Here is a 16,531-nt window from a genome sequence, read left to right on the forward strand (position 1 = left end):
TCAAAGGGAGCTGCTTTTGTAAGAAGGGCTCTGCTAAACTCTCTTTCGCTTTACTGTTCCAGTGCTTATTGTTCTGCCCTGGCCTTGATAAGAATAAGAGGGAAAGAGAGGTTTTCACTGAAGCTCTTTTCTAACCTCATTGCTTCTAAATATATTAATGCTTCTAAACATATTAATTTGGTGGAAGGAACTATTTACATTTAGGTGTTATCATCTCCATGCCCTCTCAATATTGCTCAATTATAGATCTCTAGAAAGCCTGAGGTTGTTGCCTGGAAACATGAAGTAATGTTGTATTAACATAGCCATATCCCCAGTTTCTGCTGGCAATCTTATTTCACACCTTTCTTTGTGTCCAGAGGGTAGTCTTGCCTTCAAATACTAATCCTCTGTGTGTTTGTGTGCAGCTGCTGATGAAGAGGATTACTTGACACCGGAAAGGTGAGGCGACGTGTGGCTCATAAGTGATGAGGGCATCTCCATCCCATGATGCTGAACGATCCCTGTGTAGTCTGCAGGGAACATCCCACTCACAAAGACAGCAACTTGATGGGATGACCTTCTCCCAAAGTAGAAAGCTTCGTCCCTATTTTCTCCTCTGGGCTCTTGGAGCAGTGTGGAGAGTCCTACCTGTGTGTCATTCGGGCTGGTTCAGCTGGCCAGAGGAAAAACACTGCCAGTGCTTTGGCTGCAGAGATCACTCGGCACCCAGGTGTTTTCCTTCGTGTTTTCCGTGTACTCAAGTGGTGTTTTTAGAGAAGAGATGCTTTTGAGAACTGTTGTGAAACAAAGCCCTGGAGTAACCAGTTAGTGGTTTGTTTGTCGCTAGCTGCAGAAGAGCTTGGTCTCCTGCATAGATATCTTAAGGTCCTCTCTAACTCTAACTATTCTCTGATTCTGTTTCTGCAGCCAGCACAAAGGGGTACAGGAGCCTTTGCCCTCCCTCCCCATCTCCAGGGCTTCATCTGTCTCCAGATGCTGAAATGAGGTTTTTAGTGAGTGGTGGTCCAAAGTCAACAGAGGTCATGAGCTGACCAGTGCAGCTTCTGATACCATAAGTGTCCAAAATGGCTCAAAACTCTTACAGACACAATTGCTTTTGTGTACAAGGGGATTTTTCCTGGTATGTCTCTGAGTGGTCATGAGTGGTTGTTAGTGGTGCTGGTTCTTTGCCACAAGAACAGCTGAAGCGTCGGAAAACAGTCATATATGTCTTTTGTCTTATCTGCATGAATATACAGCCGTGAAAAAGGGAAGCAGAATGGCTGAACCAAGGCAAAAAGAGCCAAATACTTAAAATACTTTCTGTTCCCAAACAATGAACTCTTGCAGCTATTGACATAGCGAGTTGTGCTTTTCACATCATGAGGTGTTCCTGCCAGTGTTGGCTGGTGTTCCGTTTAACTTTTAACCTGTGCTTGTCAGAAGAAAAGTGGTCAAAAAATAACCAGCTCCAAAGCTGTCATGCACCACAAGGAATCTGTCTTAGCAATAGATTGCAGCAAGATTAGCTGTCTTACTCTAATATTTCTGATATGGTCTTGACAACAGGTCCCTTGTTAAATATTAATCATGTGATAACTGGGGAAATGAATTAAATGAATTCCAGCATAAAAGCAAAATCATGGGGTTGGAAAGGCAGAAATTCCCCTCCTCTGAGACTCACCTGTTATAAAGTCTGGTCTCTTAGAGACCCTGACACAGTTGCTTGGGCCTACTGGTCTGGAGCTCTGATTCCTTGTTTGGGGATAAACACTGTGCTTTCGCTGATTCTAGTCAGGAATCCATCAACCCAGTTGTATTTCAGGTCTGGTGTAGCACTGTGGTGTATATAAAAGGCTGTCTGGTGTCCAGCCAAGCTTCCAGGATGCTATTTTATCCAGGGGTTGGGCTGGGGAAGTGAAAGGTCAGGGGTTTTCCTGGTCTCCATTTCCTCAAGCGATGGCACCAGGGACAAAATACCTGTATGTGTGTCCCCTTCAGTGGGGGACACGTCCAGAGCGTGCTGTGGACCAGCAGGCTGGAGGCACTGCCCCCAGTGCTGGGGGACTTAGAGCAGGGGTTAGGCAGCCTTTGGTATTAGCACAAGCTTCTGATTGGCTTTAGATGCCATTTCTTATTCTGATTGCTCTACTGTTAACATGCACTTTGAGTGTCTTGATTCTCATGTTCTGTTTTGCAACAGCTACTTAGTTGTTACTCTGCTGAAGACGAATTGTGATAGTTTAGGGTGATTCAAGGGAAACCAAACCCTCCCTGAGGTTTATAATACTGTTAATACTGTTAAAAGATGGAAGTTCTCACTATAGCTTTTCCTGGTACTCTTTCAACACCCCGCCCTGTCCTTTGCATGTGTTACAAGCTGCGTTGTGTGCATTTGCCACTTCTTAGTACACTCCTGAGGTGCCTAAACCTCTGCTGCAGTGGGCACAGTGGAAGAAGCCTCCGGGATTTGCCTGGGTAATGTAGGAAGGCTTGGATTTCTCCCTGCACCTATTCCCAAAAGATGCTAATTTAAATTTCCAGAGAAAGAAAGGAAAAAGGAGAATGAGGAGGTGGAGACTGGCTTGGGAAGTCCAATACTTGAGGTTTGCGGTGCCAGGGCTGAGTTGCGGCTGGTATATCCCACTTGCTGTGTCAGCATGGAGCATGTGGCTTGATGAACCTGAGAGCAGGCCGTTTAAACCTACCCTCTGATACCTCTGCTTTCCCCTTCCTGTTTCCTTAATTGAGAAATAGCATGGCAAACAGTGCAACTGGGTTGTTTTTAATTTCAAAGTAGCTGTAGTAGGCTTGAAAAATGCTACGCTTTGATTTCCTTGGATTTTTAGTGTTCTGTTTCTACTTTTGAGGTATTGCTGTAGGCAGAAGACCATAGTCCCAGTACAAAGTCCCCTGATGTGCTTTGAGCCCTGTAAGCACAACCTGTCCTTCCAAAGGAAAAGCAGTGGGAGCATGGAGTCAGGGAGAGGCTCAGCTGAGCCCTGCGTCTGGCCCAGGTCTTCCTCCGAGGAATTCCCGATTTCACTTTGCTTTCTTGTAGGCTCAGTATCAAAACACTTGAATTCCTTGTTGTTAAGATGATTTTTTCCCCCAGACTTCTAAAAGGGCCAGAAGAAAAGTCTCTTTTCTCTTTTCTTTCATCTTCTCAGTGCTCAACTTGAAGAGCAGCATAATTATGAAGAAACGCCAACGTACCTGAATCAGTCTGGGGACACCACAACCTTGTGTGTCATTGAAGGTACTTTGCAAAGCATGATTCACTGCTAGGTGAATTATGTGCTATCTGGGATAGAGCCTGTGAAAACGGAAATAATATAGTTGAGAAAAGCAGATGCACACTGGTCTAGGTGACCAAATATGACTGTCTGTACTGTCTCTCTGTGCACTGGCGGTGTGTGAGGACCTTGGGGCACAGACGTTAGCATTTTGGTGGTGAAATGCTGCAGTAAAGCTGCAGTGGGGAAAAGTCAGGAGGTGCTACTGATGTAGAAGAGAAATAAAAGAAGATAGTGAGGCAAACCTCAGCATCTTCTTGGGAATGGGTAAGAGTCAGAGCTTTTCCATCGCCAGCAGTACTTCTTCCCAGTATAATTTTCTCTGTCAATCAGAGTTGCCACTGCTCTACTTTTACCTTTTTCAAAGTTGCCTCTTTTGGGGGAGGTTTGTTTCTGCCATGTGCATTGCTTTTCTCTCCCTCTGGATCAGGAGCCAAGCAACTTCCTCGGGGGTACTTGCCACAGCCTTCTTGGGTTTGCCCCTAGGACTATGAAACCTGTGGCAAGTCAAGCTCAATGCAACAGTCCTCTGAATATAAGCCAGTGCTAAATAGTACGTTGAAGGATGCTGGCCTGTAGGACACGGTAAACATGCCATAGTGAATGTGTGCCTGGATGCTGAGTATGCAAGCTGAAGTTGGGTTTTGCAACTGAAAGTGCGGTGACTTTAACATGCTCTAAAAAGTAATACATATCCACAAATTTCTTTTCTAGTACCTAAGGCAGAACCTCAAGGACACAAGGTAAGAATTCTCATCACAGACACTTTTTATCTTTCAATCTTGACTGCACCATACACACCATGTTTTCCTGTCCTAAAAACTCTTAATATCGACATTTATTGCCTGCTGAGTATTTCTTTGTGTGTGTTGTCTGTGAAGACTCTCATAAAATAAATAAGAAGCTGCAGAGGGGACACGAAGACTAATGAGGTTTCCAAACACACCAGGGCAGAGAGTAAGTTCCCTTACTTCTGCTGTAAGGAAATGGTAACACCATCTGGACGTTGGTGGTAGACCTGGTAAGTGTCAAGCACTGATATCAAGATCATGAATTCCTGGAGGAATAATCCACTGAATTGTTCTGGAAGTTCCCGCCAAAGACGAGCTGGTGCTGCTAAACCCTCTAGGAAGGCATAAAAGCAAAACTGAGCCAAGTTCTTTGTCATGGCAGCATGCTCCACGTTTTGGCTCAGAAGTGAGGGCAACTGTTGTAGGCACGACTGTTCGGATTCCCATCCCCTGTTTCGGGGATATCTCTGCTGCAAACAGCTACAACGTGACTCTCTTCATTTTACCCTGGCTGCAAAAGGGGTGGCAGTTCACCATGGCGGTGCAGATATCCTGCCATGAAGCCAGGGCAGTGCATTGCACAGGGCAGGAATTGCTAAAGCTGTCCTAGAGAAGACCTGCTCGGCCACATGTCTGAGCTCACAGTGAGTAGCTGGGCTGAGAGAACAGGTCACCTCATGTCAGGAGATGATCACGTACTGGGTATCAGTTCTGGCTTTGGTAAGAGGGGAAACTACTCTTTGGGAAACGCCAAATTCCACTTTCAAGCCCTGACTTGCAAAGCAATCATTGTCCAGGAAATAGCACAGGTTTCCAAATGCACTTCTCTGTGCAGGATTTGCAGAGAGGTTCTCTGGCTTGGCTGTAGTCTTATTTTATGGTAGGTTGGAAAATCTTTAATTAATAATAAGTCCTCCTCTTCTGTAAGGTCTCCAACGTGTAATTGCTTTCATTCTGACTGGTAGCTTGCACTGTTATATTATCCTTATATAGTTTGTCAATATGTGTATCTCCTGTCCTGCAAAGTAGAGGAAATATCCTTGTTTGATGACTATTCCAAACGTAAAATGCTTCTGGGCTTTCTAAAGAAATATTTCTCTAAATACTAGATGACAGCTGAGGCCTTGTATAAAAGCTTGACTGTTGAGAAAAGCACAGTGACTGAAGGTTTTCCTCTTCTTTATTCCAGAAACAGAAGGCTTTTCTCTTTGCCAAATCCAGGTAATTTCCTTTCCTTTCTCTCAAGCCTCCTCTAAACCCACAACTAACTCAGGTTAGGATTAGAATACTGTAACTCTCCGTAAATACTAAGAAATATCATACATTTTGTGACCAAGACAATGTAGACAGTGATGTTCTTCTATGTCAGCACTCATGGTTTCCAGGATTATTTTCATTCTAAATCGTATCTGGAAGGGAGATTTTCTTCTCTCCTCCGGCACACAAGGAAATACATTATCTTTTCCTACTGAAACCTGAACTCTTTCAGTATAAGAAGGGAGAGGTATGAGGCTCTCAAACTGGGACATGTGGTTCCAGGTCCAAAGCTGTGTAGTAAGTCAAGGTCTACACTGAATTTCACCCTATAAATGTCACGTTTCAGACTCCTTGCACTGTATAATTACTGCCACTGGCTGAAGGCTGGTTTTTCAATGGGGATTGGAGAATCATGATAAAACAGGGTCCCTTCAGTGGGAAATGTTGTGATGCTGGAAAAAAGGAATCAAGGTCTGTCTCCTGTTGCTGTTTCTTCCCTAAGCCACAATATAGTATGGTGAGAAGCACAGCTCATGAGCCAGGTACCACCACTGGCAAATAGATCTAGCTTGTCCGTTCCTGCTATTAGAAACCAATCACCTTAGTTTGTCTCTTTTCCAAAAGTGACTGCTATTATTCCAGGTAACCAGCAACCTTTAGACTTGGATTTGTCCTTACTTTTAGTACAGACAGTCTTCTTGTAATCTACCTCATTCAAAGGAAAAATGAGCTGCTTATTTGAGCACATGCATAAAGCAATCAGTTTGTCTGTGACTTTACTAAAGTGTCTCTGTTCTGAGATATCTCTCATTTCTCAAACTTTCAGTCCTGGAAGAGCTACACTAGAGGATGAAAAAGAAGTAAAAGCAAGTTTTGAAAGAGAGGAACAGGAAGCAAAGAAAATTTTCAAGGTATTGTATCCTTGAGATTACTTTTAATAATTACTGTGGGATATCTCTTCTCCTTTTATCCTTCCTTTCTTTGGAAAACAGTTGGAATTTGAGTCCATAATCACCTGGGGTTTTCTGCCTTCTCTTTTGCCTGCTCATTGCTCAACTGCTACTGTCTAAGAGACAGGTAGTGCTGCCAAACAGCATTTGTGTCTACCAGAAATTCGTGATGGAAAAGTGTGGAACTGTTTTAAGTCCAAAGATAACTTATATTCTTACAGATATGCATATGTAAGTTATATTCATTTCTACTGGAAAGCTGTTTCTAAAGACCGTATTGACCAAACCAAATGTCTGATCTCAGACAGGTGGAAATGAATATGTATCTCCCACTAACCAAACCAAGGAAGATGGTGGAAGTGGGATGAAGGTTCTGCAAGTGAAGGAGGATGTGACCAGCACCCAGACTGCAAAGCATCCTACCACACAAGGGCTGGCAAAAGACAGAGCAGAGCTCTGTGAGTATCTCATTGTGCTCTTGAGTGTTTCCTCAATCCTTGGTCCCATCTGTTGCCCAAATGTCTCTTCCATATGGGAAATAATGTTAAATTTGGATGCAACTCTTGAACCAATTTAGTTAAACCAGGGCAAAAGGTTGCATGTGCATTTGTATTCTGGTCTGAATCATTTATTTTGGCTTTGCAAATAGGTTCCTAAGTTGGTTAACCATCTGCGTAACTCAAACTGAGGTGTTTGTTTTTCTAGCAGATTGCCCTTATCCAAGAGAGCTGAAATCCATCTCGTCTGCTGCTTATAATTTATTAAGTCTTAGAAAAGGGTTTGGCTAAGGCTTGTGATAGAAACACACATGAGCAGGATGAGAGCCTGAAGTCTTGCCCTGTCCCTTATGGAGATGGATGATGGCTCCTTGCTCCATCTTCTTAGTAGTTCCTGTGAGCCTTTTCTTTGGGCTCCTTTCACAATGCTCTAAGATAGCATCTGGAGCTGCTGATACGCACCGTAGTTGCACAATTAAACCCAGTCATGTTTCCTCTGTCAATGCTATTTTGCAACTTCAGGTTTAAATGTGCATGGGCTTACTCCTGCTCTGCAAGCCATTAGTATGGTATGGCAGCATTTCAAAGATGAAAGAGGGAAAAGTAGCTCTGTTGGGCCCTGCGGACAGAGCAGGAGTATGAAGGAGAACGTGTAAATTGACTGTGGCTGTTGGTGGTGGTGTGGTCCTCAGGTGCTGTTTTATTATTACTATTATTATTACTTTAAATCACTTCATAGCAATTTTCTGTTATGGTTGGTGTCTGGTTTTGTATGAAATCTGCTTGACTTTTGGACAGCTGGAGGCAATTTCTGTTGGGAATTTGTTTTAGAAGTACTCATGCACAGCCTCCTGCTATTGCTTCATTAGGGAATTGTTTGGTTCCCCACCCCATCCTTTTCTTCTTCATAGGGTTTGAATGCTTTGCAGAAACTTCGGTCATTAACTACATCATATTGTGGTGGTGCATTGTTTCTGGTGAGACCTACTGCATACACCCATGTTCATTACAAACACTATTTGCTTCTATTTGTGTGGCTGTATTTCTGTATTTCATCTACATTCAACTCCCTTAAATCAGTTTTAAGGATTTAATATTTCCACTTAACAAAGTCCTCTAGAAATTGTCTTTTTTCTAAGCTCAATGAAGTGCAACTCTCGTGCTTGCTCCAGCTCTTGGTGAAATACATCTCTGGGAGACTCTTCCTCCTTGTTTCATTTCTGGGAGGTTGATCTATAGGTGTATTCCCAATGGACTGGCCTGTTATTTGGATGTCAGCATCTCCACCAACCATGCTAAGCTCTCCCTTAAATCACTTCTCTGAACGTCCATGAACAGTCTCTTGGAATGTTTTCTGGTGAGGAGGACTTGGGTCAAAGCTGCCACAATTGAGAATATTGATGGGCATTTTAGTTTTTACTAAAGTATTTTAAAACTTCAAAATATTTTAAAGCTAAATGCTTAAAACTTCAAATCTTTTAAAATTCTTCACTTTTCTGTCTCAAAGTGGCTCAGAGCAGAGACTTTCCTGGCCTCCTGAAATGGAAAGTATGTCTGTAGGCTCTTACTTCTTGTCATAACAACTGTTACCCTCAACAGCTGTCCTTGCCCTGTGACAAGTTCCTCAGAAAAGCCTCTAAAGCAAAGCTGCTTTCCCATTTCCAGTGCGTTACGTGTCTGTTGGTGCTCCAGAGCCAGGGGTAGAAAGAACAGCAATGGACCAAAACACTTGGCAGTCTCTGCAGGCACCAGAGGATATATATGATGATGTTGAAGAAATGCAAGATAGACTGTGAGTATGGACTTGGGCTCTTTGCAATGGCTATTGGATGGCTTTTAAAAGCTAAGCTGTAGCAAATCCCTATGTGATATTTCTGTCTTCTAGCAGCCATGGGTCAGATGCCTCACGTCCATTCACTTCAGCCAGCGGTAAGTGCAGCACGTGGGGAAGCTCAAACAGGAGCTGCTTTTAATTTGGGCTGGTCCCTGGGAGATTATGTGAATAGTTTCATTTAACTTTCAACATCTACAGCGTCTCCTTTTGGCCTGGTTGCTCTAAATTCCCATTAAAACCAGTGGGGAGCAATAAACGTGTCTTGCATGGAATTAATTTGAGCAACCTTGAAGCATCTGTAAAAGTAAAATATTACAGCCTGGGTGCAATTTGTCCAGTGAGCCTCACCTCATCGCTGCTGAACATGGTTTCTGATAATGGCATGCCTTGGGTTTAAGTTTCAGGAAACAGCTATGAAGAAACATATGAAGATGTTGAGATTGGGAGTGATAATCCAGCAAAAGTGGAGTAAGTTGCAATTTCTTAGTCTGTGTTTTGAAATACTGACCATGCTTCCTTGGTCTCTCATGCCAAGTACTGGCTGGAAGCCTTTTTTTCCCTAATGCATCTGCAGAAGGGTTGTTGTATGGGTGGGTTTCTTCTTCCTATTCCTCCCTCTTTCCCCTTTGGCTGACACTTACAGGGAGTGAAAAATAGTTACCAAAGTGAAATCCCTAAGCAGTGAGGCCTTTTTCCTAGAACTTGTAGCACTCTCCATCCACTGGAAGTACTTCCATTACAGAACTCTCCTTGCATAAAACACACAGGACAGTATTGCTAGCTATCTCTTGATCAAAAGTTTTGCTCAGCTATAGCCGAGAAATGGGCATCTTTTTTGTGTGTCAAGGGACAAATGGGGACATTGTCCCCATAAAAAGGGACAAAATGCTCACACTTCAGTTCAGTGAAGGTTGGAAAGCTGAAAGGAGCCCAAGCTGACATGCTGTAACTAACTTGCAACCTGCTCTTTTTTATTCGGCTTCTCAAGATATTTGCTTCCACAGGGTGTGTTATAAAAGCAATGAGGTTTGCAGCCTCAGATTTATAGGTTGCCTGAGTTTCCCAAATGGATTAAGAGGTGAAATGTGAAGTTCATTGTGTTTTCACTTATTAGCTTTGTGTGGTTCCTTACCCTCCTGCAGTAAAAGATTTCCTGCATCCCTTTGTAAGAAATAGAGACTGCCTTTGGGAACAGCATATGGGCTGGGGATGCTGCGCACAATTGCTTCGAATGCAGCTGGTGGCTCTCTTCTAAGGAGCGGTGTGGGAGGAATAATAAGGTGTTGCTGTACATCTGCTTTTCCCTTAACGGATGTGAGGCTCGTACTGGCTTGCATCTGGATTCAAGTCTAATTTCGGTGTGGATGCAGAGCCTGTGTGTGTCAGAGAGGGGAAGAAGGGTTGAGAAACCTAAAACCCTGGAGGTGACTGGGCAGTTATTAGAAGGCAAATTGTCCATGGCTTTATGTGTTGGAGGTGCACAAGCTTCTCTGGACAGGGAGTAAGTAGTGTGCTGGCATCCACATCTGGCTTCCTAACCAACCATGTATGCCTTCCACCTATCAGGAAGCGTACCCACACCTCTTCTACACCTTTATGCACATGGGTGCTGAACAGCAGCAGAAATTAAACTCCATTGCTAATTCACAGAGGAGCAGTGCGTCTTGCTGAGTTTGCAAGAGAATTTCATGACAAAGCTAGGGTTGGGCCAAATTCACAGGGTTCAGAGGTCAATGTCTCGATCCCCAAACCAGTCTTTCTGAAATCTCTCTATTGATCCCACATGCAAGATTAGGTGTGCTGATACACGTCAAATATTTTTAATAGTACTTGCACATGGGTAATGTCCCCCATGTGAGGATCTTGGTTGGTCGCAGATACTTCATTAGGAAATTGCTGTGTTGTAGCTGTGCAACCCCCTGTAAGCTACAAAGAGAAGTGTGTGTAGTGGAAAGTCCTTCTCAAGAGCGTACGTAACAGAAATGTGTGATGAAGGGTGGCAGAGACAGGTAAATGGTCCTGATGTGCTCCTTTAATGGTCACTGCCTGCTTCTGGGGAGTTTTTGTCCCTTTTGTCAGGAATTTTTACTCCAAATAAACCTGGACCATTCTGTAGTTGTTCAGTTAGAGATTGACAACTTCAATTGCAAAGTTTAAATCTAAGCAAAGGTTTGAGCTTGGATTTTATAATTAAGCATCTTTTGCTGTGTTGGTGCCCATCCCACTCAATCCATCATTCATTCGTATGATGCCATTAAGGTTTAAAACCTAATGCTGAGCCAAGGTCTAAGGTCTGCTGACCTGCCTTTATCTGCTTCAAGATCTCTGGAGCAGCAAGTATTGCAACTCTCACTTCAGCACTTGGTGCCTCTTTAATTTGAAATCTGTTTCTCTTTTGGACTGAACAAAAAACCAAAAGAGATTTGGAAACTTGTTTAAGATAGAAAAGTTGAAGCTGAAGAAAACCAGGTTCAAGGAAAACTTAAAGTAAGAAAATGCTGGTTGTCCAACCCCTTCCCCTCCAAACCCGAGCATTTGTATTTGCAATCATTCAAGAGGAGGAGGTCTAGGAGTAAGGAATACAGCTTTATTGAGAAAGTTATGCCCAAAGTGCTTCTGTCTACTCAATAGGAGCTGCAATGGCAGATGGAACTAGATGATCTTTAAGGTCCCTTCCAACCCTAACCAATCTATGATTCCATGATTCTCTGTTGGCCAATGGCCCATCTGAGCAGCTTCTCCAAAGTCTCTGGCATCAGGAATCTACAGGAGCTGGCCCTACAGTAGTGTCCAAGCTTTCATAGGCTTTCTGCTGCCTTTGGTACCTTTCTGATACCTCAACATGATGCAAATACACAAGGGAACACAGAAATGTGGTACCTGCTGCCTGGATCTGTGGGCCAGGATTAGTCAAAGTCTTGCTTATGTAGCTCTTAAGGGTTGAGGTTTTTTATTTCAAGCACCAATTACTCTCAAGCTGGCAACAGCAACTGCTGAAGAGATTTATTAGTGAGTCTTTAGTCTAAAAAGTAAGGATAGAGGATATTGTATAATTTCCTATAGTGCCCTTGTGGGTACTCTAATGTTCAAAACCCTGGTAAAGGTTCCATGGAAACTGCCTTTTCCTCCAGTGCAGAGTGGCTGCCTGCAGAACCCATCCTTCACTGCTGCCAACATGTGCTTCATCTTGTGCGCAGTGCCTCAAGTCCAGGAAAATGCTACTTTCTCTAATTTCTTTGGGAATTCTGGATTAATCCTTTCCTCTTTTATAGGAGGAAGGTTTGTTTTGCTTAAAATCCTTTTCACACTAGATGCTCTGCCATGTCAGTGGCTCTTTCCTTCATTACTGCTGCATATATTTCTGGGGAAAGAGCCACCAGGTTTCATGTCACAAAGAACCCTTAAAGCTCCAGTAAGCATCTTAGTTATCTACAGTTATTGCCACATTTAAATTCCTGGGCAACCCATGATATTGGCAGACTACAAGGTGGGAATTACTACTGACTGCAGCTACCAGCTGTTGGAAAGGGGTGCAGGGGTGGGAAGGAGGTTCCTTTTGCTGATTTGGATTGTTCTGCTTGATGAACACAAAGGATGGAGTTGCTGCTTGCTTAGCAAAGGATGTATTTCTAGCAAATGCATCTTCAGCAGAGAGCTGGTGCTCATGACTTCTGGGTGATGGTGATGTGCAGACTCGTTTCTAAAAGCCTCTTTCTATCCACAGGTTGTTTTCCATTTCGGTACCGAATTTAGGTAAGCAACATATGTATCTGACTCCTGGGGACTTGTGCTTGTGTTCGAAGAGGCAAATGTATTGCACAATGGAAAATCAACCTTAATGCATCGTGTCTCTCTGAAAATCATGTAACATGGCAGTGTTAATGTTGAAGACTGGATAGGGATTTGTGCTTCGCTTGAGAGTGGGCTTTTTTGCTCATTTTTTGGGTGTTTTCTTGTGGAAGAAAAGTGTTCCTCCTGTAGATATGAGTATACTTAGGAAAGCAATGTGTGAATTGGTCCATGCTGAGCCACTGCTTCTAGGCTGGTGGTGGCGTTTAACAGCCAGCGGTACTCCAGCAGCTCCCTGTAAAACTACTTATTGCTGCCTGGTGGAGGGTCAAGTTCATGCCCGTGTAAATGGGAGTGGACACAAAACCTGTCCCACTAATCAAGCTCAAGAAGCTGCTCAGGAGGGAAACCCTGCCTGGGCTGACTGCAGGGTGAAGCTGCTGCTCCTGTTGGATCTGGATGGCCAAACCCATCTAGCAAATTGTCCATAGAGACAACTAACAAACCTAAGCATCCTGCCTTATGCTGGAGTTTTGCTCCAGCATAAGTTTTGGAGCCCTCAGGTTTTGGAGCCCTGAGGATCTTCCTTTTGCTTTGCTTTAGCCCCTTTGGGTTTGAGCAGCTAGCTGCAGCTCAATTTTCCTCTGCAATACATGGCTTTGAGTACTTGGCTCAGGATGACATCTAACATTAGCTTTCTTTGCTTCATTTTGGTTGACAGGGGCTGTTTCCCAGGAGGACATGGTGTACGATGATGTCGAGGTGGGGCAGAGAGGGACAAGGTGAGGATGCTGCCCGCTCCTGAGGCTGGTCTTGGGCAAGAAGATGTTCATTTTGGCACAAACCTGTGCCCTGGGGAGCCTGTGGTACTGCAAGCCACTGAGGGTCATGAGCTGGTTGGAACTCAGTCCTCTGGAGAAATTCCAAGTGCCCTCTCCATGTGTGTTTGATTTGGCAATTAGCATCCCACAGAATGTTTCTTCAGTGTTACCTACTCAGTGCCAGAGATGTGAAAAAGAGAGAGCTGCTCCCTGAAACATGTGAAAATTCAGGTAGTTTTGCTAAGGAAGGAAAACTCCAGCTCCCAGACCTCATAATAAGCCCTGTCCTGGCAAGTTCCTTGTCAGAAAAATTACTTTTAATAGGAACAGCATGTCTTCGTGTCTTGCTGCCAGATGATTGTGGCAGCAGTGCGTGCTGGTATAAATCACAGCAAGTGTTTGCGTTTCAGTGGTGGTCATGGTAGGGGAGACAGAGAGAAAAATCATGACTTTGTAGGTACATGGGTTTGGAAAGGGGGGACGTGGTCTGCTGGGAAAAAACTTGAATTTCTCTGTGGCTCTTTCCCCTTTTCCCAGAGAGAAGGATGACAAGTACAAACCCTGGGTGCCAAAATTTCTGATGGCGAAGGAGGATAAGGACCAAAGGAAAAGCAGCGGCGATGTGGAAAGGTCTTGATTTCTATTCTGTGTTTTCCCACATTGTCTCACTCTGTACCTCTGTCTCTTGAGCTGGCTGCAGGAGTGGGATGCCCCTGACTGCACAGACATTTTGTGTTGGCTGCTGCTCCAGGGTCCTTTCCCTTTGAATCCAGCTTTCAAGAGACTTTGCAGACAGCGTCTTGAGGGCAAAACAAACTCTATGATCTGAGCTGTCTGCAAGTGGGGGATACCCTGGGGGTCTCATCCTGAAGTTCTGTCATGTCTTCCACTTAGCTGAAACAAAAAGGTGTTACTTGCTATATATTCATCTGCTTTTCTGCCATGCTCTGTCCCATTGCTTCTTTAATTGTGCCTTAAGTATTTGATCTCCATAGAACCATAGAATCATAGAATAGTTAGGGTTGGAAAGGACCTTAAGATCATTCAGTTCCAACCCCCCTCCCATGGGCAGGGACACCTCACACTAAACCATGTCACCCAAGGCCTCATCCAACCTGGCCTTGAACACCACCAAGGATGGAGCATTCACAACCTCCCTGGGCAACCCATTCCAGTGCCTCAGCACCCTCTCAGTAAAGAATTTCTTCCTTAGATCCAATCTAAACTTCCCCTGTTTCAGTTTGAACCCATTACCCCTTGTCCTGTCACTACAGTCCCTAATGAAGAGTCCATCCCCAGCATCCTTGTAGGCCCCCTTCAGATACTGGAAGGCTGCTATGAGGTCTCCACGCAGCCTTCTCTTCTCCAGGCTGAACAGCCCCAACTTTCTCAGCCTGTCTCCATACAGGAGGTGCTCCAGTCCCCTGATCATCCTCGTGGCCTCCTCTGGACTTGTTCCAACAGTTCCATGTCCTTGTTATGTTGAGGACACCAGAACTGCACACAATGCTCCAAGTGAGGTCTCCCGAGAGCAGAGTAGAGGGGCAGGATCACCTCCTCCGACCTGCTGATCACGCTCCTCTTGATGCAGCCCAGGATACGGTTGCTTTCTGGGCTGTGAGTGCACACTGAAGCCGGCTCATGTTCATTTTCTCATCGACCAACACCCCCAAGTCCTTCTCTGCAGGGCTGCTCTGAATCTCTTCTGTGCCCAACCTGTAGCTGTGCCTGGGATTGCTCCGATGATCAGCTATTCCTATTTTGGCAAGTTCACTGTGTTTAGAAGCCCTGTACACAGCATAATAAGAGCCTGTGCATTCCTCTTGCCCTTATTTTAAAGTAGTGATTTCTTGGGTCTTCTTTTTCCAGTTGGGTTTATGGCTGTTTATAAGCTGTTGCTGTGGCATTTGTGCATAAAAGCAAAAATACAACCTTTTCTTACCAGTGCTGAAAAAAAAATGTGCATGGAAGTTGGAGTTTTCATTTGCCTTTTAAATCAGAAAAATGTGTATTTGCAATGACCTTTTTCATATTTGCAATGAGATTTTTCATGACCCAATACCTGGGACTTCAAACAAATGCAAGTCAGAGCTCTATTTCCCAGGTTCTTACCACAGAGCTCCTCCATGGGGTACAAACACCACTTTTGTTGTGCAAAGTCATGTGTATGATTTTACAGACTATCAGGAAGTCAATGCATTTTCCTCCATTCCTCAAAGATGGCAGGTCCTGCAGGCTGAGCCTGCCATGGAGAAATCTCTTCACACCCTAAAAGTTCCTAATTTCAGCTCTTGTTTCCCCTCCTCTTCATTTCAAGTGCATGAAGGCTACCCAAAGGTGATTAACTCGTTGTAAGTTGATGGTTTTCGTTTGGTTCTTTGAGGTTTTTTTCTGTCGTAGTTTTAAAATGAATGCCATAGCTGGAAGTTCACGTACAAACCAGAAAGAGCAGCACCTCCATGGCCAGGGAATGCCTTAGCATGAATGGCAATTGTTCCCTTTAAGCAGGTTATAAGAGCTTGTTTTTCACTTTACAATGCCATATAAATGTCTGCTTGGGTGACTTTCTCCTCCATGTGCTAAAAAAGCAACACAAATCTGGAGAGCTGTATCAAACCCCGCTTCCATAAATGACTCAGGATGAGAGTTATCTGGGGACTCTTTATGGTGGGATATAAATAAAACCAGAAGGAGACAAACTGCTGGGGGAAAAGTGAATTGTTGACTTCTATAAAAATACGTTTGATTTGAAACACTTGATAGTTTGTTTGTTCCCACGCTGCTTACAGAGCAAACAGTTATTCCTAATGGAGATACAAAATGGCTCAAGTTCTGCTCACCAGCAGATTCGAGTGGTGTGTTCATCCTCTCCTGAAAAATAGCAATGTGAATGGTGTGCTTTGCTCTTCCAAGAGTTCGTTGCAGACACGGCTGGAGTTGTTGGGCTCTGGATTTCATTTCCCAGTGTGCCAGTGGTTATTTAGATGGAGCTGAACAGTGTGTGCGTGTGTTTCTCTTGATGCAGAAATATCTTCAAAGTCAAGAAAAGCAGTGCAGAAAAAACCAAGAAGATGGGAAAAGAAGAGAAGTCTTTTAGAGAAACATTTATGGTATGTGTCCTTTTACAGAAATAATTGTGTCAGAGGAGGAAAGCAGCTACATCTCATGCTTAAAAGATGCATGGTGGAAAGCTGGTCCTCAGCTATGCTGGGAGAGATGTCCCACTGACTGGTCACCTTCTCCTCTAATCTGGGATCTTCATCAAGAACGTTGCTGGGGTTTTCTCCCCCTCTTCAGCCCCAAAGCCTCACAAC

The 16,531-nt window shown here is 44.0% G+C and overlaps 1 protein-coding gene across 1 annotated transcript in view; it reads left to right on the top strand.

Moving 5' to 3' along the window:
* FYB2 (FYN binding protein 2) overlaps nt 1-16,531 on the top strand; it is a gene marked incomplete at both ends in the record, with an annotated part of 28,443 nt that overhangs the window by 11,459 nt on the left and 453 nt on the right. Inside the window, 14 exons of the mRNA XM_080623245.1 lie at nt 408-441; nt 3,153-3,241; nt 3,993-4,021; nt 5,259-5,290; nt 6,162-6,237; nt 6,581-6,734; nt 8,439-8,565; nt 8,659-8,702; nt 9,006-9,075; nt 11,011-11,094; nt 12,332-12,360; nt 13,118-13,178; nt 13,755-13,847; nt 16,243-16,327. Of these exons, the coding sequence (XP_080479371.1) occupies nt 408-441; nt 3,153-3,241; nt 3,993-4,021; nt 5,259-5,290; nt 6,162-6,237; nt 6,581-6,734; nt 8,439-8,565; nt 8,659-8,702; nt 9,006-9,075; nt 11,011-11,094; nt 12,332-12,360; nt 13,118-13,178; nt 13,755-13,847; nt 16,243-16,327 (1,007 nt within the window). The remainder of the gene's footprint in view (nt 1-407; nt 442-3,152; nt 3,242-3,992; nt 4,022-5,258; nt 5,291-6,161; nt 6,238-6,580; nt 6,735-8,438; nt 8,566-8,658; nt 8,703-9,005; nt 9,076-11,010; nt 11,095-12,331; nt 12,361-13,117; nt 13,179-13,754; nt 13,848-16,242; nt 16,328-16,531) is intronic.

The sequence above is a fragment of the Psittacula echo genome, assembly GCF_963264785.1.
Source record: "Psittacula echo genome assembly, chromosome: 7".
NCBI lineage: Eukaryota > Metazoa > Chordata > Aves > Psittaciformes > Psittacidae > Psittacula > Psittacula echo.